This window comes from Mytilus edulis, chromosome 2, assembly GCF_963676685.1.
Source record: "Mytilus edulis chromosome 2, xbMytEdul2.2, whole genome shotgun sequence".
Taxonomy (NCBI): domain Eukaryota; kingdom Metazoa; phylum Mollusca; class Bivalvia; order Mytilida; family Mytilidae; genus Mytilus; species Mytilus edulis.
This window is the reverse complement of record NC_092345.1, coordinates 103,052,093-103,077,718: the sequence shown is the minus strand read 5'-3', so window position 1 is coordinate 103,077,718 and position 25,626 is coordinate 103,052,093. Positions and strand designations below refer to the sequence as shown.

Genomic DNA, 25,626 nt, shown 5'->3' with positions numbered 1-25,626 from the left:
ATTTTTCCTTTTTTTATTGTATATATATTTCTTGTACGTTAATTTTTCATTTAATATCTAAATTAATTTTGGGAAAGACTTTTTTCTGGTATATGTATCGCTCTAGGGTTTAGTATGTTACGGCAGGGACAGTCTATATTACAGTTAGTATAGCAAGTCCATAGTTATACTTTATCCTGTGACTATATTATTTGTTTTACTAATAAGTTAATTTGTGATATAACAAACATTTCATTGCATTTCTTACAGTACTTTCATGTACTTCACCAAATAACGAAAAATCTAGAAACACAACCCTTCTCTATTCATACAGAATATATTAATAATTGGTGCATGCATAAGGTTTGTAATTTTTATTATTCTATTATTTGATTTTATTTTTGAAATAATTTTTTTTTTATATTATTATTTTTTTTTAATCTAATTTAATTTTAAATTATTTTATTTAAAATTTTAATTATTTAATTTTACTTTATTTGATTTTAAATTTTAATTCTTTAATTTCATTTTCTTCTTATTTATTCTACTCTATATGATTTAGTGTTTTACTTTGTATTTTTCTTTTCTCTCTCTTTTAGTTCTAATGCGTAAATGTTCCGTATGTTAACATGTACTACAGTGACAAACATTTGAGAGTTTTCTAGTTATAACGTGATGACAAAACATGTTATTATATCATCTTGTAAAACGCTCAAGTACTTGAATCACCAGGTAAAGAAAACTTCAAAACTCTATAGTTTTGTATGTTAACATGTACGACAAGTGAAAAATTTGAGAATTTTCTACTAAATAGTAATAATATGATGTCATAAACATGTTATTACCTCATCTGGTAAAAACCCTAAAAAAAAATAAAAACCCCATAGTAATATACTTACTACTTATACAAATAATACATTACTAGTAATTGAATTTGATAAAGTTTTCTTGTCTGTATGGCTTCTGCTGTAGTATAATATGATAAAAAGAACATATTTAACATGCCATTTTTCATATCAAACCTCTTATCAGACCATGGGCAAAATCATCCCTCGAGCCTGTCGGTTCTCGGGCTGATATCATGACCTAGGGCTGCTAATTAGGGGTCTGATATGAAAAAGGCCATGGTATAAACTACATTATCCCCGGCTTAGTATATATCTAGGATTTTGATTGGTTAACGCACGTCGTTACAAAACCCATAGCCCCTGGGTGTTGCTAACCCATATCCCCGGACGTTGCTAACCATTATCCCGGGGAACTTCACGCAAGTTTTCCTTAATTCCATGATTGCTCCATGTGAAATATTGAATTCTGTAGATTATCCATGATGTTTGTAATTACATATTTAATTCATTAACGATTTTGTCCTATATATATATGCCGATCATTTACACTCATTTCATTAAATGCATCACTTGACTGCCACATTTTCAAGGAATGGGACTACTGACCTAGCTATGTATATGACCCACGATGACGTCAAACCATCTATGACGTGACTCTCACAACATTGAGCGCCAAATTTGACTCAATCCAGTTTCTCTGTCTCCGTATTAAAAACGTCTTATATTTGACTTCCTGTAGGGTTCTACCAAAGGTAGTAAGTACCCTACATCCCGTAAAAAATATGTAAAATTTCCAAATTTCAATAAATAAAATTTAGATAATGAAAATAACGTTGCTTTCACGTTACACTTTGTACCCGAATTTCCATAAAACTCGCCCGATTCGGACTAAGACCGGGGATAAATTCGTTATCTACGTTCATATCCGTAGATATGGATATTTTAACACCCTTCAGTATCCTGTACACCCTTCGGCTACGCCTCATGGTGTACTGGGGTACTTCAGGGTGTTAAAATATCCATATCTACGGATATGAACGTAGATAACTTATAATGTATATATATATATTACGGATTACAAATGTGTCGAGGTTTGTGATTGGATAACAACCCAGAGATGTCAGTATATATTCAGGAAACTGCCGGGGTATATACGACGTTTTAATCCCCAATTGGAACCTCAAAAACGTCATCATAACACCGGTTACTATGTGACGTAGTCAAAAGCTCTCAGACTGTCAGAGGCTCACAGAGGGAAAGTAATGACGTGCTTCAGTCAATAATTCATTTTTGATAAATTTACACTTTTAATACTTAAATTTGATGTCAAAAGTGTTATTATAAATTATTACATACACGATAAAATTATGTTCACAGCAAATTAGAAAATCCTTCACGTATGCCGAACATATCAGGTTGGGTTTTTCAATATATATGTGTTGTCAACAAATACCTGCACTGGAAATAACATTAAGTCAGGGGTAATCCGTAATATATATGTAATTCAGGTCTCAGAAAGGGTATATACTGTGACATTCCTGGCTTAGGGTTTATATCCCCTTCGCCTTCGGCTCAGGGGATATAAACTCACAGTATATACCCTGTCTTAAGACCTGAATAACATATAATATCGCGAAATATCATACAAACGGCATTTACTTCGAACATAAATAATGACATCGTATCGGCTTTGTCTTCAAATCGGAGAAAATTGTTGACAACACACAAGTTGTTTCCATAGTTTCTAAATTATAAACCTACGACAAATTTGATGAGGGAACAATATCAGATGCAAATTCTTTTGGCGGGTATTACGAATTGTCCAGGAAACCGATGTGACGTGATTTATGTCACATTATAGCGTTGTAAGTTAGTTTTTGACTTATGTATTGGAATGTCCCTTTGATATCGTTCGCCTCATATTTTCGACAGATGATTAAATTTGCAATATATTTTGAAATTATTTCAATTATTATATTTTGTATCCAGAAATATTCTATGATTTCCTAATTATGCACACAAAATGTGTAATACACTTCCATGTACATACGATAATATCAGATTACATGGCATTTTTCATATCGCATGTATTATAAGCCCTAGGTTCAATATCAGCCCAAGAGTCGCATATCGAATGTACTAAATTTGGGGTCCGACGTCCGTGAACTTTTCAATCTTTGAACTTCTATTTTGGAACCACGTAAAAGGATCGATATATGAATCTGTTAATTTTCTCTATTGTTGAAGCATATGATAAAAAGATCATAACATGTCATTTTTCATATCGCATGTATTATCAGCCCTCGGTCAATATCAGCCCTCGAGCCATGCAGCTCTTGGGCTGATATTGAACCTAGGGCTGATAATACATGCGATATCGATTTGAATCGTTCTTATATGCATAAGTTATACTGTTGTTTTCCTTCTCTGTTGAGGCATTTGATAGAAAGATTTCATTTTGTATGTACTACCTTTGGGGTCCGACGTCTGTAAAATGTTCACTCTTTAAACTACTATTTATCTATTTCTATTTCTATATTAATCTATTACTTTTTTCCATTGTTGAAGAATATCAAGATCATAGCATTTCATTTTTCATATCGCATATATTATCAGCTCTCGGCCTTGCGACTCTTGGGCTGATATTTATCCAAGGGCTGGTAATGCATGCGATATGAAAAGTGCCATGCAATAATCTGATTGTATTTGTATTGAAATTTCCCGTAAAAGTGTATCAAATGGAAGATATTTATATAGTACTTGAGATAATAAAGTCAATTAAATCTATATAATCCTTAACTGTTGATTTAGTGAACCTGATATACACCTGATAAATACTAACATTTATATTTTTTTTAAAACATACACCATAGTTGTCGAAAATTTCAACATTAAAGTAACTTTAGAGAGTAAAAATTTATAAGTTCAATCTTCGTAAGTTTATCATATCAGTCCTCTTTGTACTGAGTGATTAAACAACAGCCAGTTTCTGCACAGTCGATAAGTAAGCAAATGTTATATAAAAATTCCAACTTGAAGATCAATATAAATTTAATAAAGCATGTGCCCTTTTCAGCCCTGTATATCTCTGGAAGCCTGCAAAACTGTTAGAATAGCCAGAAATCGAAATAAATGAAGAAATTGAAAAAGTCATACCTAATCTTTTGTTAAAAAAAATGGCGTGAAAATCATACTATCAAAGGAAGGAAAATTTCGAATGCACCCCAAATTAGACATTTTAATAACAACATTCGCCAAGAAACATAGAAAAACACAAAACTTTATCAAAGACAGAAGTTCTTCATATTTAAGTCGCAAAATAGATCAAATAGTTTCCAAATAATATAATTGTACAGGTACAGAGCGGTAACACATAATTATTATTATGTTATTTAATAATGAAATCGCTTTCCACAAATACAGCCCGTAATGGAGTAGTGATCGAATTCGCGTTTCTTTACCGTCAGAATAAGTTACGTTATCGACAAACTTATTTCAGAAGTGACATAATTTAATTTTCTTCATCGACAAAATATTTCATGTCCAACGTGTAAGTTTTCATTGTTGAAGTCGAAGTATTTTTAATACAGTAAAACATTTTTTTATAATCAACCTCTGTCATTGGCATTTTCATTTTAACGGTAAAGGATCAAATACTGGATCTCCGAAATTTCTGTCATTTGTTACGAGGAAATCATTATTCAATCGAACATATGTCTTTGTTCATGACACATATTATGAAATACAAAGGAGTTGAAATGATCAAATACTTTCGAACTGACGGAAACAAAAATACATAATCTAGAATGCGTGTTCTGTCATAAACAAATGGCTTCGTCGGGCGAATCGACGAGATCATGTTACATGTAACTGATCTTAGCTGTAGAAACAGTTGGTGCGACCTCCGATAAAATCTTTATCAATTTAATATAAGCGATAAATACTCATGACTACAATGATATGAATTTATTGGAGTCACATCCACAGTTTCTACTGTAAACATGAACTCGTCGGTTAGTGCAATGAAGACACTTTTAAAGATTGAGATTGTTGGTTTATTCTTTACACCTTTGAGGTATTAAAATTATCAAGTGTTTATTTAAAGTTAAATTTATTTTCAAATCTCTTCTGTTTAAAATTGGTCGAAACTTCCGTTTAAGATTTCTGTGGTAAACTATCTATTCTATAGTTAGGACCATTTTATAATAAATACCCTTTTGTACAAGAATACTTTCTTTATAGATGTATACTTCTGCTGGTAATAGATTTTTTTTATAACTTTCATTATTGTGACGACGCACTATAAATTCAGATTAATTTATAAATGAAGTTATATATAAATTTTTGGTCATAAACACAAATCTTTTAAACAGTTCGACGAGTGCGGAAATGTTACAGTAGTTTGTTTACTATAAGTTACTAAGCTTGGCCCGATTCATCTGTCATTTATGGAAACTAATTCACCACTTTCTGAAACATTCATTTTTATTTCACCATCAGACATGGAGCTACATTTGTAACTAAAAGAAAACTCTCAAATTAAAGAAATTTGACATGATATACTGAAACTTTCTTATAATCAATTAAACGACTGCTTTTCTTAGATATGCGATTTTTCATGGTCAAACTTTTTCATTGTTAACGGACATTTTGAGATTTTTTATTGTAAAAAAAATGGTGTTTTTTTTTTAAGAAATCAACATTCAAAATTTAGAACTTAATGAACATGTACAGGAAGCTGAATTATTGCACATCTATTTACTACTTAAAATTGTACTTCGATCTGTTGCGTCCTTAAAATGTTCTGACCGTCCTAAGATTTAATGTACGGAAATGTTTCGGTAAATCAAATTCAAATCCGAATTGAATGTTTATGACACACAAAAAGAGAAACCAGAATCTCTTGATGACCAAACGTATGTACACGTTGGGGCGATTTAGAGCTTTTCAGAAGGAGTGAGATTCCACCCTTGTTGAAAGCCTTGTGGAGACCTCTAGATTTTTAAATTCCCTCCGCGTTTTTCTCATGGATGGAGTGTTGTCTCTCTGTAAATTACCCCATATCTCTTCATTTTCCTATTTACCGAAGGTGCCATGTGAAAATTTCCATTGGATCATATCTGTTAAACTAAATGTACAAAACAGGCTCAAGAAAAGGCGAAATTTCTTTTTCAAACCCGAACTAGAAATCCATTTTTTTTTCTAATAGAGCACCTTACATTATCGTCAATGAGTTCAGGCATGTGAAAAAATATATAATAATACACAAGAAAGAAACCCTTAACAGGCTTTCTGCAATAATTTTTACTTATTTAATATTAAGTAAATATTAGCATGTACATGTATTTGATAAAGTACAGATATAACAAAGAAACTGCCCGGTATCCGACGTAAGAGTACACTTTTTACTGCACGCGTAGTCGGGTGCGTTCACTACGAGGACACTTGTACTCAATTACGCGTGAAGTATAAGTACAGAATCGTCCAATACAGGACATTTTCTATGTTATCCTAGTATATTATCCGACAGTTAAGAATAGAATCTGGTCAAATTTTGAAGTTGAACATGTGGGAATTTTTTATTTTTGCCACGGACCATTTAGTTTTCATGGAGGAAGGGGCCTGGTAGTTTTTAGAAAACAATATTCTGACCCTGATTTTGACTTAAAAAATCTGCTGCCTAAATATTTGGTCATATGAAAAAAATTGTCAACAAAATTTTCCCGTTTAAACTGTACTAGAAAAAAGTTTGGCATGTGAAATGGACGAAGACATATTCTAACAGAAGTACAAATACCAGTCCTCCCTTTTGTGTATACATATGAGAAAACATTTCAAAGTTATTGATTGAATTCAAATCCATCACACATACGGTACACATTGTAGTCCGAAAAAATAAAGGACTTTATTCCTATCAAACACCTTTTAATTGTTTACCAGTATATTTCTTTTAGTTTTTCAAATTGGGTAAAATTGTGAAGGAAATAATACTATCAAGACGTCCTTCCATAAATCTTTTTTTTCTATTCTGACTTTGAAGAAATGACTACTTTTCGCCCAATCGAAATGGTGCATGGACATATTTTGTTTCATATTATTAGAATTATTTTCAATATTATCGGTATTAAACTTGATTATCGACACATGAAAGTTTGTCAGCATTGTCAATCTTTTTAACGATAAAGTACCAATAGTTCGGTCACTACTCAATTAAGTTTGTCGATAACGTAGCTAATTTTGACGGTAAAGAAACATCAATTCGATCACTTCTCTGTTACGGGGTATTAAGGTATTATACAATGTGTATGGAAGTAGCTACGACAAGTATACGTTGATGCATTTGCATAAAAAATGAACTCTAAGTAGTATCAATTCAATGCAATTCTGTGCACATAAAAATAAACAGCTGCGCCATGAGCGCACGATGCGCACGTCATCTTGTGTGCAAGTTTTATGCTATAATCATAAATAGTTTCTCAGAAATACAGCGCAACAAGTGAAAAAAAACCTCAATAACTCTAAAATAAAATTTTGAATCACCACAAAAATAGTATACATATCTTTAAAATAATATAACTAAGTAGTGTGTAAAGTTTTAAGCCATAAAAGCCATAAGCTTTAAAAAAAAACAAAATAACTCAATATCTCTTAAATAAAATTTTCAATTTAAAACCAAAAAGTATTCAGATCTAAAGATTAATATATGATAAATTTAATTTTTATAAATGGGATTGTGTAACGTTTTAAGCCATTATCATAAATTGTTTTTGAGATACTGCGGGAACTGCGCGACATGTAAAACCCCCTGCCCCCCCTTTTTTTTTTACAAAAATACTACATTACTTAAAAATAAAACTTTGAATCATAACCAATAAGTATACAGATCTTCAGATTAATATAACTAAGAAGTGTGTAAAGTTTAAAGCAATAATCATAAATCTTTTTTAAGAGACGGCATGACATGTGAAAAAAACACACACCTGTTTTAGGTACAGTGTCCCGTAACTCAAAAGGTTTTAATATTATTATCACCAAAAAGTATACAGATCGTTTGACCACCATAAAAAACAACTATGTAAAGTTTTATGAAATTTGGATAAGTCGCTCTCGAGTTACGGTGCGACATGTTTACGCCCGACAGACGGACATACGGACACCAGACATTTGTATACTTTAATACGTCTCGTCAAAATTGTAACAGGCGTATAAAAATTGAAAACGGAATTAGATTTGCATTGATCATGATTATCAATATCCATACGCAGTATATAAGCCGTACGAGAAGGCGTCTCGCACATTATTTAAGTTAGTACTTACTTTCCATCTTACTATTTGTAATATTACAGGGTTTGTTGTATTTCCTAGATTCTCACCAAATGAAACCTTTCTAGTTGGACTTGGCGTCAACGTAAAACTTGTAGATCCATATGCACACTTTGAAGAAAAGGACCTGATAAATTGAATTGTTATAAGTGAGTACAGTATACAGTTATATCTGATAAAAAATGAATTTTAAATTGTTCCAAAAGGAGTAAGTTAAAAAGAAAATTCTTAAACTTAAATAAAAAAACAAAACAAACTCATCATATATAGTAAAATAATTATAGTCAATATTTTGTTCAAAACTCAATGCAAAAAAGTAGCTGCAATCTTGATTGGCTGCTAAAAGTCTGGTATGTTTTATATACGCCCGTCAAGTTTTGTCGAGACGTTACGGTATTATGGTATACAAATGTCCGGTGTCCCTCCGTCTGTCTGTCTATCCGGCGTCCACATGTCAAACCATACCTTGAGAACGACTTATCTAAATTTCATGAAACTTTACATAGTTGTTTCTCACGATGGTCAAACAATCCGTATACTTTTTGGTGAAAATAAGATTAAAACTTTTTGAGTTACGGGACTTTGTAACGAAAACAGGGGCGTTTTTTAAACATGTCGCGCCGTATCTCAAAAACCGTTTATGATTATTGCTTAAATCTTTACACGATTATTAGTTATATTAATCTGAAGATCCGTATACTTTTTGGTGATGATTCAAAATTTAATTTTAGAGTTATTGAGTATTTTGAATAAAAAAAAGGGAGTGGGGGTCTCATGTCGCGCCGTATCTCAGAAATTATTTATGATTATTGAATAAAACTTCACACAAAAGACGACGGGCGTATCATGCGCTCGTGGCGCAGCTGTTTATAAGATAATAATTCAATCTTGACCAATTGAAATGTTTGTACCAGAATTAGTTTAAAATGGTCCAGTAGGAATACCAATAAGCGCCAATTTAACTCATGTTATGTCTTTTGTACATAAATCAAGAAAATATCAACATTATAAATCATACCTTTTGGAATTGATGGCTGTTTAGGTTGCACTTTGTAAATACAGTGTTTCTCAAACCATACCCCTTTTGGGGAGATTTAGAATATTCATAGAAAATTAATGTTGTTTACATATTGGTTCCCAGTTATGATCTCAGTGTTCCATCTCATAGAGACAAAACTTGGGAATATTATCAGTACATATACATGTGCAATTTGTTTATTTTGAAATCTGAGGTAGCCTTTTATTGTGGTAGGGGTAGTTAAGAAAATTAGTGTTAGTTTAAACTGTGAGAAGTTCAGGGCATACAAACGTTGAAAATATGCCGCACAGCCCTATACTTTGACCTTTGTAAAAAATTGTAGTGCATATGAACTTTCAATTCTAGGATAAGATTTTATTCAAAACTTCACAGTAAAAGTGGTACAGTTTTAGCCGTAAAAGGAGTTCCTTTGGGAAATTGTATTGTCAATATTTACAGAAATGCAACCTATAATGCTTCAACTACTCATTTGATTTTAAAACTTTGATTCGAGCGTCACAATGAGTTTTATGTAGAAGAACCATGCATCTGTCGTAACACATTATTAGCTTGGTATCTTTGGTCGAAGTACAGAAAACATTGTGCGTTAAAGCAAACGATAAAACTCAGAATACTAATAACTTAAGACCATAAAATACAAAAGATATGAAATTCAGCAAACAGGGGCTACCTAGTAATTTTAAGTTGCGTTCTATGTCTATTCAAAAAAATTAAATGACCACAGGTTTCTTGTGTTTCACAGAAGATATTTATGAAACATATATCCTAAACGATCAAGTAAATCAGGATGGTGCCCTGAACATTTTCAAAGAGATGATATGATATTCACTGTTTCGAGGCCTTTATTTGGTATCTTCCTTAAGCTTGTAAGCAAAAACTCTTCTTTTAGAAAATCATTTTAGAAGTGAAAAGCTCAGTTATATGCACATAAGAAAACTTTTAATTTGAATCAATCTAAAGCATATTTCGACATTTATGTGGCTCATTGTGTAGGAAAAAAAGAAATCAAACACATTTTACGTCAATGATTGTTTGCGTCCTTGACGTTTTCATTTATTATTCTGTGAACTATCAACCTGAACTTATAGATTTTGATCAATTTTCGATCATATCACCAGGGACTATACTAACAAAAAACAGAAAGTCCCTGATACCATCAATGTCATCTTCAACAATCAAAATCAAAATGAACTAAACAAAAAATGCTTGTATATGATACTTTTATCTTTGGCATTGCACAAGTCATGTCTCCTATGACTGTTCATGCCGTTAAAATACTTAATTCCTGGGATGTGTTTTAATTGACTTTTCTTTTTTTCTTTTTTTCTTTTTTTTATCTCTGACGCATTACTTTTTATAATCAATTGTTTTGGGGCTATTAACTAGCTTTCACTAACTGCGATTACCCTCAAAACTTACTTTCGTGCTAATTTGATCTGTTGATACAGTTTTTAATACTTTTTTGTTATTTAATGTTTTCTTAACTAGGGCTAAATTTCGTCTCTCTATTTTTGATATATACCAGCTTTGATAAGTGTTTGGTATGACTATAAATTTTCACTTCTGTTCTCGAACTATTAATACCATAATTATTTAATTTGTAAAAAAAAATATTTCCGTTCTCCGTTTATAGTGTATACCTACAACATTTTCATTTAGCTGTGTACATTTTTCTATTTGGCGGCATTTTGTTCAAGGTTATGGTATACTTCTGTTGCCATTATTTGTTCACCCCTTATTTTATTGATTTTGTATTTATAGTGTGCCATAGATTAAATTAATTCGTTCAGTTTTTGTTCACTTGTGTTGTAAGCTTTATTTCTACTACTCAATAAATAGTGCACCAATGGGTAATTTGTTGTGACTGCATGGAGTTTTATTTAAATATGCTTGTGAGAGTCTCTCTGACTGTTACTACCCTCCCCCTTTTACGCTAGTGTTTTGGGCTATTCTTCAGTAGTCATGAGATTCCAGTTTGAAATAAGTATAATAATAGTAGTTATTTTGAAATTCACCAGTTTAACCGAACCAGGCCAGCTAAATTGTTTTACTTTATGGCTGAAAGTCAAGTACGAAAAATGGTTCCTTTCCTTTATTAAAGAAGTTGACTTCAGAGTCGAAATTAACTTCAGACAAAAATGAAAAGCAAGCACTTGCCGAAGCAGAGCGGAGCGATACAAATACTAAACAAACAGGAGAATACATAAATATGAGGATATATAGATCTTAAAAAAGTACAACGTCCTCGGTCTATATATACTCTTTTTATATCTACGTATTGACATCATACAAAGGCTAAAGTTGTATGAACTACTTGGATGTTAAAACTTATAAATTTATTTTACCACTGCATAACCAATATTTTTCTTTACCTTGATATGATTTTGGTTCCTCAAAATTAACGCATTTTCATAATCTATTACATACATCTAAAAGAGGGACGAAAGATACCAAAGGGACAGTCAAACTCATAAATCTAAAACAAACTGACAACGCCATGGCTAAAAATGAAAAAGACAAACAGAAAAACAATAGTACACATGACACAACATAGAAAACTAAAGAATAAACAACACGAACCCCACCAAAACCTAGGGGTGATCTCAGGTGCTCCGGAAGGGTAAGCAGATCCTGCTCCACATGCGGCACCCGTCGTGTTGCTTATGTGATTACAAATCCGGTAAATAGTCTAATTCGGTAGGTCAAATTCATGAAAGGGAAGGGGATTGTAGTTACGACGTGAGGAACATATCCGATATCATTTGTGAAATGGTTTTTCCATAACGGTCTACCAACTCGTGATGGCGTCCGTAAAATTTACGAAGGGATGATTTCAACTTCACCATTTGGAACTCTTGATTTAATAGCTTCCTTGTGAGCAGTAACCCTCTATCAAGAAAATCATGATAGGAAATGCAAGCACGGGAATATCGTATCAATTGAGAGATATATACCCCGTATGCAGGTGCTGCTGGAATGTTGCTACTTAGAAATGGAAAGTTCACAATTGGAAAGCTGAAATCATCTCTTTTGTCGTAAAGTTTTGTCTTCAACCGACCCTCATTGTCAATTTCTAGATGTAAGTCAAGATATGAAGCTGACTTAACTGTATCTGTAGTATCCTTTATCTCCAATTCGATGGGATAGATGCGTTCCACATAGTCACCAAATTTTGAATTGTTTAGTGAAAGAACGTCATCTATATAGCGGAAAGTAGAGTTAAAGGATATTGCTAACTTCTTATCTTTCTTCCTAAGAAGTTCCTGCATGAAGTCAGCCTCATAATAATAAAGAAACAAGTCAGCAAGTAGAGGGGCACAGTTTGTTCCCATTGGTATGCCGACAGTCTGTTGAAAAACACGTCCTCCGAACGTAACAAATATGTTGTTAATCAAGAAATCAAGCATCTTGATAATATCGGTTTCAGAGAATTTTTTGTTTGAATCAGAGTGATTCTTTACAAAGTAGGATTTATCCCTCCCTAAGACAAGATACTTGTATCTACGTTGGCCATTCTTTTTTATGAAGCAAAGTAATACCAACTCTTTTAATTTGTCTTTAAGTTTGGAATGTGGAATACTTGTGTAAAGAGTAGAGAAGTCAAATGTTTTAATACTGTTACAAGATGAAAGAGAGTTAGATTGTATGTACTCTAAAAGATCTTTGGAATTTTTAAGTATCCACATCTGATTCACGCCACCTCTAGAATAGGCAGTTTCACAATAACTTTGAAGCCCGTCTTTGATTGCTGATAAAATGGATGTTAATAATTTAGAAAGAGGTTTTGTGGAGCACTTGGAAGACCCAGCAATATACCGCTGTTTGTAAGGACACTTATGTAGTTTAGGTATCCAATACAGTGATGGAAGATCCAGTTCTTCATCTTTGGTTGAAATACCAAAGGAACAAAGAACAGACCTATGATTATCCAGGATTTCCTCTTTGGTAAGTGTCGTGAGGGTATATGTTGAGTTTCCAAGTGAATTGTCTATACCTAATTCGTTTATCAAGCAATTAATGTAATGACTTTTACAGACAAAAACGATGTTATTTGGGGCTTTGTCTGCGGGGACAACAACATATTTATCATGGAGGTCGGATAGGTGTTTAGCAACATTAGGGTCTTTAAAAATTGACGTAGCATGGGCATTGATGGACCCATTCAGTTTCTTAATTCTGATTTGTATTAAGGACCTCACTGCCTTTATCCATTCGGATAGAGTGTCTACGTCTTCCTTCTCGCGCTTAGCCCATTGCCTGGCATAATCCTCGACTGAATCCATCAAAATTTTAAAGTTGTATTTCCAATTGAAATGCGCAATCAATGTTTCATGATTGAAAATGCAGGTTTTTGTTAGGACTGTGATACAGTCAGTGATTAAATATTTTATTATGTAATTACAAAGTCAAGAAAGATTCTAAAGTTCAAATGTTCGAATGTTCACAAACTGTCTTTAAAGTTGAATTGTTCGAATGTTCAATATCTCACACGGGCACGTGATCGTATAGTATAACTGTTCAGTCCTGATGGAGTACGTTTGGATATTAAGCACATGAGTTCCAGCCTACCCACGAGGGGGGAGATTTTGGCTGAATCTCCGGTACCAATCTGTCCTAATCGAAATTATTCCTTTCTGTCCAAGTCCAAAGCTGGATCTTATATAGTCCAGTGGTCCATAAACATTGGCCCATAGCTGATGGCCGGTTACGTATTAGTCTGGATGTTGAATAATTCTAGTCTGTGGTTAATTGTCAAACTATGCAATTAACCCCTGAAGGATACATGTTATTTCACAGTAGACATGGTCATTTATTGGCTGCAGGTTATGTTTATAATATTCGTACAGATCGTTATTAAGTGTCCAAAGGGTACATGTCATTGAATTGTTCGGTTATGCTGTAATTAATTCCTTTTTAATGAATTTCCTAATTAATACTCCGGTAATAATAATAATAATTAATGATATGAAACACAATTGTGTTACATATTATGCCTTCCATCCAAAGTAGAACGAAAGTTCAATAAAATACGGTATTTTTCTTCCTGTATGTTATTTTAATAGTTCATTGTAGGGTTTTCGGTAACCATCACCACGCATCTAAAGTTTATAAAGTTCTATAAGTCCAATATCAGGATATAATAAGTTCATTACATTCATCAAGTCCAATAGCTGGATATAGTTACACATAGTTCATTCGAATCATAAGTTCAATATTTCTGTATACATAGTTCATGTTTTATTTCCGTCAGCATCATAGTATAATGTTCATCAACTGCTGGAAAGGGCGCAAATCTTTGTACAAGTGTCAGTCATCATCATCTTCATTACGAAATAGTTGACGCATCTAGCTGGTTAGTTCGTCCTTCTTAAGAGGCTGTTAATAACATCGTCATTGGGTTAAGTTTCATCCTTGATCAATGGCGCAGAGGAAGACATCAGTCTCTCTGGAAGCAGTAACATCTGTTCCAACCAATTGCGTTGACACCATGTTGTGCCAACTGTTCGTGGCATTAGAACTAGAACTCGCACCCTTCTTTTTGGCTAACCAAGATATATTCTTAGTAAATTAACAGTACAAAAATACGGAGTGTCTATTCGTCCGGCCATCCGTCTGCGGATGCGCAAATATTCAATATCAATAAAAGTGTCATGTGACGTGGAAAGTGTCCCGGATGAGGTGTCGGATAACACATGCGGTGTCGGATAACACACGCGCGTATGCAATGGACGTGTTGGGAATTGGAGATCGTGATTCATATTTAAAGATGTCATAAAGAAAACCAGAGAGAATGTGATTGCCTTAAACAAATGTCTTTAGGAGTGATTCCAGAACAATAGCGTATACATGTTTACTGTGAGGAATAAGCCTGAAATTAAAGTGAAATTGATGATTTACCCCCATTTACCTTATGGAGGCAAAACGCATTCGTAAAAAATACTATATCAAACTTGCTTAGATGCATTATTTTTTAGTTATACTACAACGCAGACCTATGAACATACTGATATGCCTGGACTGGGAATAAGACACCAGGGTTTTGGTATCCCCCCTTTTTTTGTTGTATCTAATATACATTTTTTTTCTAATTTTTTTTTTTATCGAAAACACAATCCTCCTTTTGGGTACAGGTAACACGTGCCTGCCCTTCTCAAATTTCATATGAATTACAAATTGTCGAACAATTCAAATGAAGAATGGTGCATAATCATATGAGGATCTTACTTTAACCAAACTTCACAGAAACTATAAATTCAGGATCTTTTGAAATCATAGATGAAGTCAATAATGATTGGCCCGACTATTTCCCTTACAAGAAATTCATAGGCAGAACAACAAAAGAGAGAATCATTTTTGCCCCCCCCCCCCCCCTAAACCCAAGTTCCTTTAGAATATTAGAATTAAAAAAATCTGAATCAACATACATATGTTGTTTTTTTTTTATATAAGAATGAGGTTTTTTTTCTTCATAAAACGAGGTTAGACAATATATTTTAAAACAACCCGTGTTTCATTCAAAACCTTCAAAACACGATGTTATATCTTCATCATTATACATTTGGCTGGACAAATAGCGAAAAACCATAAAATTGCTATTTGTCCGGCTTGCCGGATTAATAGACATTTTTGACTATTTGTCCGGCTAGCCGGGCGAATAGCCACTGCCACAAAAATATGGCTATTCCAATGAAGATCGCACCTTAACCCCACTGATAAATTAAAACTTATTTCAATTTGGAAAACTAAAAATTGTCAACTTCCCCTTTGTTTCTTTTTTTTTATTATCAATCGTCTGGTAAATCTCCTTTAGTTCTCTTGATTATTCAAGCCTAGCTAAATTTGATAAAACACTTTCTTTGTATAAATCAAAAAAACTATCAAGTTATCTGGTTAAAACAAAAACAAAATAAATAAAAATAAATAAATCTTGTATACAACTTCTACAATTTTGAGAAAATCTACCTAATAAAAACAAGATATGTTTATTTATTCATTACTTAAGATATACATTTATATATAAATTTACAATCAAATAAGTTAATCAATCATTTAATGTAACCCCTACACCTACATGATACACGTGAAATCTTTTTAATAAAAAATTATATTTGACCTTGTTAGCAATTGTAATACTTTTATTTCTTTAACCTTAGTGCCTCATTATTTAATCTTAACTCTAAATAAAGACCAAAGATTTATTCTCATCACTCTTTAAAAAAAACCATTTAAGATTCCTTTGATAAAATTTCAACTACGTCTTGTTACTGACTATTTTTCATATTTGACAACAACAACACCAACAACACCTTGTTGCAAAAAAAAATGTCGTTCTCCTTAATCTTTTACATTTTTCAAAAATAGTATAAAGTGTCCTTATCATAATGATCCCTTCCTTTTTTATATATCTAATAAAAAAAAATTCATTTGTTTTAAAATTTCAAACCTACTGCCTATCCTATTTATATATTTCAATACGGCTCAGCGTAAGGGTATAAATTGAAATCTGATTTTAAAACTTAACTAACATCTTAAAAACTAAAACAATTAAAAAAAAATCTATGTCTACTTATGAACAAACTGACACATCGTTAAGATTCTTTCTTCAACTCCTTAATTAATTATTTCCTTATTCTTATCTTAATTTCTAATAATAATCCTCATATTAAAGTGTTCATGAAAAATTTCAATTTTACTGTAAAGCTAGTTTTCCTTTAATATCAATAATCTATTTCACTTAAATTTTCTCGTTACGTTCGTATGTTTCTCTTTTTTTTTTTTTTTTTTAATTTAATATCAATCTACCACAACAATACTAGTATGTAAATCCCTTAGGGCAAAACACATTTCTGTGCTATTTTCTGAAGATACGTCTCTTTTCCTATTCTAAAACAATATGTAAATATGGCGTAATCTTGCACCATTTAATTACTAACATCACTTATGTTAATCAACCGAAGAAGGGGTTGGAATCTAAAATTATAGACTATTTGTTTTCTCTAAACAAATGTGCGTACACACTACCCAACTGCGTAAACCCATAATTATCAATGGCAATAACACGCAAACAATGTATCCTCAATGTACCCTTAACTTCATCTACCAAAGGTTCTAATTCAACCTTCATTTACACCGGTGCTCTACTAATTTTACGTAAAACATATGTTTTCTAGAATAATTGAGTGTATCTTCAAAAAAACAACCCATAATATGACCAAAAACCACCATTAAATACGGAACAAAAAATGCTAATGTATCAGACATTTTATCTTTTTACAAATTTACTTTAAACGAAAAACTAGCTTCTCTATACCTTCACAAAAAAAACGGTTTATTTTTTTTAGAATCATATGTGTAATCTATCCTATCTATTAAACAACACGTACCGCATAAAAATTTACACAAAAAAATAACCTTTCATTCTGATAAAAAAATGTGTATAATATTCATTATTTTTAAATTGACCTATAATACCTTAAAACACCCAATAAAAAGTTTTATTTGAACCACATCTCGTGAACAAACTTCAGATTTTCAGCCTTTTAAAAATTACGGCCTCAATTCCTTTAAAATCAAAACTTTACTTAATATGTGTGCCATCCCTTGAAAAGCTATTTCTACTTGTTGTACTGACATAGAAATATCTTGATTTTCCACTAAGAAAAATTTTAGACAATCCAAGTCGATCGTGGTCAAACGGCATCAAATTTTGACTTATGTGACACAGTCAGTGATTAAATATTTTATTATGTAATTACAAAGTCAAGAAAGATTCTAAAGTTCAAATGTTCGAATGTTCACAAACTGTCTTTAAAGTTGAATTGTTCGAATGTTCAATATCTCACACGGGCACGTGATCGTATAGTATAACTGTTCAGTCCTGATGGAGTACGTTTGGATATTAAGCACATGAGTTCCAGCCTACCCACGAGGGGGGAGACCTTGGCTGAATCTCCGGTACCAATCTGTCCTAATCGAAATTATTCCTTTCTGTCCAAGTCCAAAGCTGGATCTTATATAGTCCAGTGGTCCATAAACATTGGCCCATAGCTGATGGCCGGTTACGTATTAGTCTGGATGTTGAATAATTCTAGTCTGTGGTTAATTGTCAAACTATGCAATTAACCCCTGAAGGAGACATGTTATTTCACAGTAGACATGGTCATTTATTGGCTGCAGGTTATATGTTTATAATATTCGTACAGATCGTTATTAAGTGTCCAAAGGGTACATGTCATTGAAATGTTCGGTTATGCTGTAATTAATTCCTTTTTAATGAATTTCCTAATTAATTCTCCGGTAATAATAATAATAATTAATGATATGAAACACAATTGTGTTACAGGACAACTGAATGATATGCATATTAATGCACCAAAATTCAGATTTATACGGACATTATCAATAAAATCGAGACAATGAATACACAATTGGTGGTCCGATATGAGTGTATAAAAATCATTCGGTAAATGGATTTGGAAAAAGCTGACAAAAAATCTTTGGACTCTTTTTTTAATTCCGTAATGAAGATAGTTGATATTCGAATACAACATTTTAAAGAACATCTTAACAACAACCATAAAAACCCTGTTTCGCGGATCAAACATAAACTTAAAGAACTAGTCAAGGAATTTGTTTTCGTCCCGGCTGATAATGCTGCTAATAATATCATTATTGTTTGACGTAAATTCTATATTGAGATTCTGCAAAAGGAAATCGCTAATTCAACAACATTCCAACTGACTTCATTTTCTGAAAACGACATCTGTTACAAACACAAACTTTTAGCTACTTCTTTACAAGCAGAACCAAATACAGTGAAAGTCCCAACTATGAACAGGCTTCCGCAGCTGCACGAAAAACCTTACAAATATGGATTTATTTCATCTTCAAGCCATTGTTCCACTACTAAGTTGTCTATTATACTTACTAGTAAACTTGGTACAATAAAAAAACCTGATAATAAATTGTTCAAATACGGCCTTTGAAAATAGTGGAATTAATTACTTTTGGAGTGTCAAAAACTCGTTGGAAGTACTTGATAAATTGCATGCATATATTGGTGATTTTGAATCTTTTCAAAGTTTTAAAAAATTAGATTTTTCTACCCTATATACCACTGTGCCTCATATTCTTATTAAGAAAAAAATCACATCACTATAAATTAACTGAGCATTTAAAAAGTCAAAATGGGAGTGACATATGTTCAAACTCTTTTAGGTAATTTTTAATAGCAATAAACAAAAGAACTATGTCAATTAGACATGCTTTGATACTATATCTGCGCTTGCATTTTTACTTGATAACATTTTTGTTCGCTTTGGAGATTCCGTATATCGTCAAGTTATTGTAATTCCAATGGGGACTAATTGTGCACCACTTATTGCGGACCTGATTTTGTATTGTTATGAGTTATAAATTTATGACTAAAATTAGCAAAGATCCATCGAAACAACATTTGATACAAAAATTTAACAATACTTTTAGATATTTGGATGATATATTGGCTCTCAATAGTGACGACTTCAGTATGTATACTAAAGAAATGTATCCTGTTAACTTACTTTAAACAAAGCTAATACTAACAATGACCACTGCCCTTTCCTCGATCTTGATATCTATATAAATAACGGGATTTTTAATACAAAAATTTATGATAAAAGAGATAATTTTTCATTTCCTATCGTTAATTATCCATTTTAAGATGGTGATGTTCCCTTGTCGCCATCTTATGGTGTTTAAATATCTCAACTTGTACGATTCGCTCGTGTATGTAACAATGTTTTAGATTTTAACGAGAGAAATTTATGTATTACTGAAAAATTATTACACCAGGGTTTTCGATATTACAAACTTGTCAAAACATTTACTAAATTTTATCATCGTTATAAGGAAATAATTCGTAAATATAACTCAACATGCAGACATCTTATATTTTATTTGAGGTGACTTATAGGTCCATTGGGCCAGGTGTATCACTATTTATCATATATTATATGTTTATAATCTGAACATAATTTACACATACATTGTGTACCACTATAATAAATAATTTACTTACTTACTTACTTACTCTTATACGTTCAGGTATTTCACATTTAATCTTTTATTGTAATATTCTTTACAAATCACAAAAATGTCAGTATTCACTACAAAACCTTTAAATAGACTTATTGAGAAGGGATATAGTTTCGATACTGTTGTCAGGTCATTAAAGAATGCATATTTTGGTATTAATATTGATTCACTTATAGGGTCTTTACATCGGAACTAAACACATTTATTTAAAAAAAAAAACAAAAAAAAACAGTTGTTGGCATGACACGGGTTATGTTCTTTTTCATATATTGTATGATAGTATGATACTAAACCCCTAACGGGAAGGATTGTGCCTGATATTCATATGATGAAGACATAATCTTTCAATCAGTTTAATTGAGGTCTGGAGCTGACATGTCAGTTAACTGCTAGTAGTCTGTTGTTATTTATGTATTATTGTTATTTTGTTTATTTTCTTTTGTTACATCTTCTGACATCAGACTCGGACTTCTCTTGAACTGAATTTTAATGTGCGTATTGTTATGCGTTTACTTTTCTACATTGGCTAGAGATATAGGGGGAGGGTTGAGATCTCATAAACATGTTTAACCCCGCCGCAATTTTGCGCCTGTCCGAAGTCAGGAGCCTTAGGATTTTATTAGTCTTGTATGATTTTTCATTTTAGTTTCTTGTGTATAATTCGGAGCTTAGTATGACGTCCATTATCACTGAACTAGTATACATATTTTTAAGGAGCCAGCTGAAGGACGCTTTCAGGTGCGGGAGTTTCTCGCTACATTGAAGACCTATTGGTGGCCTTCTGCTGTTTTCTGCTCTATGATCGGGTTGTTGTCGCTTTGACACATTCCCCATTTCCTTTCTCAATTTTATTTCTATTGATATAAGTTTATATTATACAAATATAGCCTTTGTATGAGGTCGATACAAGGATATATTGACCTGGAAGAAGTATATTGAGTGAGGACGAAGTCCGAGGTCCATATACTTCTTTGGATCGATATATCCTGTATTGACCTCATACAAAGGCTATATTTGTTATAATTTTTTCATTATTCATTTCCGACCATATTTGTATCAAAATCGTAATTTGATTTTGTTGGAATATTATCGATATCATATTGTCGCCTTGACAATAACAACATATTAGTTGCTATTTTCATTTCCTTTTTTTTTTTTGACATCTTATGTATTTGAAGATATTTTTCGTCAAATAATCGGTCACAGATATCATTTGTTTCAAAACGTTAACAATATCCTGAAATTCATTACATAACGTCACAAAGTATACATCGGTTTTTATATATTTTAAAAATAACCGTGCAATATATGCTTTTTGCTGTGCAATATGCTTTTTGCTATCCGCCGTTTTCTCTCTACCTTCGAAAATATTGTTTAACATGTGAGTATCTCTAAACAAATCAAATTTGTTAAAATATACGAATTAATAATATATGTTAATATACAATAGAAAAGAAACCCAAACAAAGACTTACCCATAACACAGCGTCATAACAATATGAAAAGGTTTTGAACATTCACCTTTGACTGGGGTAGCACCTTGACAACATTGTCCATTTTCCAATTTGTTGTCTGTTGTGAGATCAGATAAATGTATGTCCAGTATTGTGTTGTTGTCACCGTGCACCTATAAAAAGGAGAAGTTAACATCGTTAAATACATTTATGTCATCATTGACATTGAACAGAAATAGTTTGTACATATGACTTTTCGAAAGCAACTTCTTTGTAAATAAACTCATCATAGATACCAGGACTAAATTTTGTATATACGCCAGACGCGCGTTTCGTCTACAAAAGACTCATCAGTGACGCTCGAATCCAAAAAAAATTAAAAGGCCAAATAAAGTACGAAGTTGAAGAGCATAGAGGACCAAAATTCCTAAAACTTTTGCCAAATCCAGCTAAGGTAATCTATTCCTGAGGTAGCAAAGCCTTAGTAATTGGAACGAGGACAAAACACATATAGTTGACGACGTGTCGATTTATAACAGATTTTAATGATGTCATGTATGTAAACATATTTTTTTTACATATCTGCTGAAAACAAATAGCAGCAAGTCTTATTCTTTACGGTGCTGTTGTTTATTGAACTCGGTAAAAAAAATAAGGGGATGTGGCATCATTGCCAAAGAAACAACTTCCCACCAAAGTTCAAATGAAGTGGCCATAAGATACTTAATATAGTACTATTCTTATGGTCCGGGTTTATTTATATATTCTTCAAATATATCAATAATAAAAAAGGTTGTACATATAACTTGATGCTTGATGTAATTTCTGTTCACTCATGATTATTATCCTTCCCACATTCTGTCGATATTTGATGTTTTTTTGGGTTGGGGTTTTTTTTTGGGGGGGGGGGGGTGCATGGAAATTCGACGAAACCATTGGAATGATCTTACACAATTAATATTTATTTTCAGACAATTTTTTTCATGTATTAATTTGCAACTAAAAATGGTCAAACTGGTGTTGAAAAGATGTAATATGGAAGAGATGTTTTCGGGTTAGGATTTTAAGCTGTGGATCGCCACTATGTAATCCCCATATGGAATACTTTGCCAAAATATAACTATGTTTTTTTTTCAAAAATATAACAAAATTAAGAGTCACCGTTCTTTTTTCAAAGCTAATATTTTCATCGACTTTTATTTCATATAAAAAGAAATCTATGAGTTATCTCCCCTTGAACGGCTTAGTTTAAAAAAATGATTTAAAAAAGCACAAATATTGTTTTTATTTGTTAGAACGTTAAGAATAATGCAATACATCGCTTCTGTATTTTCAGGCAACACTCTAACTTATTTATTGTCAATCTGTCTCAGAATTTGCAGATTTAAGTACAAAAAACCGACTGATTGTGTAGTGCTATCTTACTATCAGGATGGCCGTATACACTTAATCTTACTCTATTCAACACAATCACAGATTATATTATTTTCGATTGTAAAAAGTGTATTATTGTACATCATACGTTTGTTTACTTACATGTATAAAACACAAGAGTCCTAGAAGATAAAGTCCAACGTTAAAATCCATCATCATTTTATAATTTTACTTTTGTGCAATTCGTATCATTTTTTTTTATATCGTGCACTATATACTAGTATGTTGACTTTCCTGTGTACACAACGATGACACATGTTATCAAAAGATACAGTTTAAAGTCTATATTTTGATAATGATAAAAAGAATTTCATTTTTAATATATCGTCATTATTTCAAATAAATGAATTCGTCAGAAGTTTTTATCTAAGGCACTGTAACCTTAGACAACAACTCTCCATCGCAGTCACAAAGTGTACAAAGTAAACCATTATAAGCTATTCAACCTTTCTGGAATTCGCAGAGAATATTTTGATTGCCATTAAGTCCTTGTGACAGAGAGGAATCATAAAACGGTAAGCGTGACATGTTGGAAGGCAAAATTTCTGTCCCTATCCAATATACCCTCATTTTCCAGTGGCAGTCCAAATCTCCCCGACCATCAACCCGGATAGCCTTTTCTACCAGACATACCTATTGTATTTATTGTTAACTTTTTCTCGTCCTGAACATGCCAGAAATATTTGCCACTGGACGTTAAGCAACCAACAATCAATCAATCAATAAAATGGTGAGCATTTTTCAGAAGACACCGGTTATAATGATTTTGATTATAAAAATTGAAAATGGAAATGGAAAAGTTTACTGTTGACGCTTTACGCACATAGGTAATGTATTGCAACAAAATTCAAACAGTAGCGATATCATGTTGAAGAAGAAAAAGGAAGAGGCAGGTGGAAAATGTTGGTGTGAAGAAGAAATTTTTATACACATGATTGTATACTTTTTTTTATAGAACTTATATTCATGAATTTCTTATCAAAGTTCATGTTCCTATGGTTCTTCTTATTCTTGATTAATATACTGAAAATCTGAACCAATAAAATACCATATAAGCCTATTGACTGAAGATTTACCAGAAATGTGTTGCTTGGTTCAGTTTCTTCGCTGAAGATTTGCCAGAATTATAATTATATTCACAGTAATTAATCAGTCCTGTTTGCAATGGTCTGTAGAGGATTATGATAGATTAACATTTATTCATCTTTCAAATATATCTAGTCTGATGGGGATATTATTCACATATTTTATTGTTATCATCCATAGTTTCGTGTTGCTCGGTCTTTGATTTTATGTTTTTTCTGGGTTTTTCTGTTTTATGTACTGTTGGTCTTCTCCTGTTTTGAGCTATGGCGTTGTCAGTATACACATATCCAATCTATGTAATGTATAATATTGTTCGCATGTATGCTTTGTGAATATTTTATTGTTATGAATTGTTCATAGGAGAAGAATTATAAGTTTGATTAACTTGTGTCTCTTACCTTTTTAATATTTAAGCAAATAATATATTATAATATTTAGATTAAAACTCAATTTAATTTACCTTGCATATTTTCATTCGCGAATCTTCTTGAGTTTATCAATTAAATGAAGTTCAGACAGATCGTAACTCATTTTGGCCATACAATGTGATTCGTACAATAGAGGAGCAAGTCTGTATAATTAAAGGGGTTATTTGATTCCCATAGTCATACCTACAACCTGTCGACAAACTGTAGCCGAAACCAGTCATTAAGGTAGCACAATACAAAGATTTTTCATCCCCAATCAGACATCTATAAACTGATGTAATTCCACTCATCTTTCTTTAAATTTTATAATGAGGTACCAAAAGAAAGAAGAAGGATTAATCTTTCAAATTGTGATAATTTCATTATGACATAATTATTACATAATTAATTGTTATGTAATTAGTTGCCATTCTGTGATGTCCATACTTGAATGAATTTAGCTTCTTTGTTCTTCATAGCATCCTAAAAAAAATTATAGATTCTTGCACAACACAGTTTGACCTCCAAAACTGTGTCTCATATTTTTCCTATTGTATGTCATTCTCTCATAAATCTTCAATAAAGTTTGCAACATCAATTCATTAGAGACCACTAAGTTCAATTGGGTATAAAATTTGTTCTATTGATGTTTTTAGAAATCTGAGACACAGTTTTGGAGGTCAAGCTGTGTTGTACAAGAATCTATAAAATATTTTGGGATGCTATGAAAAACAAAGACGCTAAATTCATTCAAGTGTGGACATCACAATATAGCAACTAATTACATAATAATTTATCATGTAATAATTATGTCATAATGAAATTATCACAATTTGAAAGATTAATCTTTCTTCTTTCTTTTGGTACCTCATTTATAAAATATAAAGAAGGATGAAATGAATTACATCAGTTTAAAGTTGTCTGATTGGGAGTGAAAAATCTTTGTATTGTGCTACCTTTATTCCATTATTTTTATATGC

The 25,626-nt window shown here is 32.1% G+C and overlaps 1 protein-coding gene across 1 annotated transcript in view; it reads right to left on the bottom strand.

The window, feature by feature from the left end:
• Positions 1-23,388, bottom strand: part of LOC139513754 (fibropellin-1-like) — a 73,255-nt gene extending 49,867 nt beyond the window's left edge. Inside the window, exons 1-3 of the mRNA XM_071302536.1 lie at positions 23,256-23,388; positions 21,741-21,892; positions 8,145-8,277 (exon numbers count right to left, since the gene is read on the bottom strand). Of these exons, the coding sequence (XP_071158637.1) occupies positions 8,145-8,277; positions 21,741-21,892; positions 23,256-23,312 (342 nt within the window). The 5' untranslated portion in view covers positions 23,313-23,388. The remainder of the gene's footprint in view (positions 1-8,144; positions 8,278-21,740; positions 21,893-23,255) is intronic.
• Positions 23,389-25,626: the final 2,238 nt, after the last annotated feature.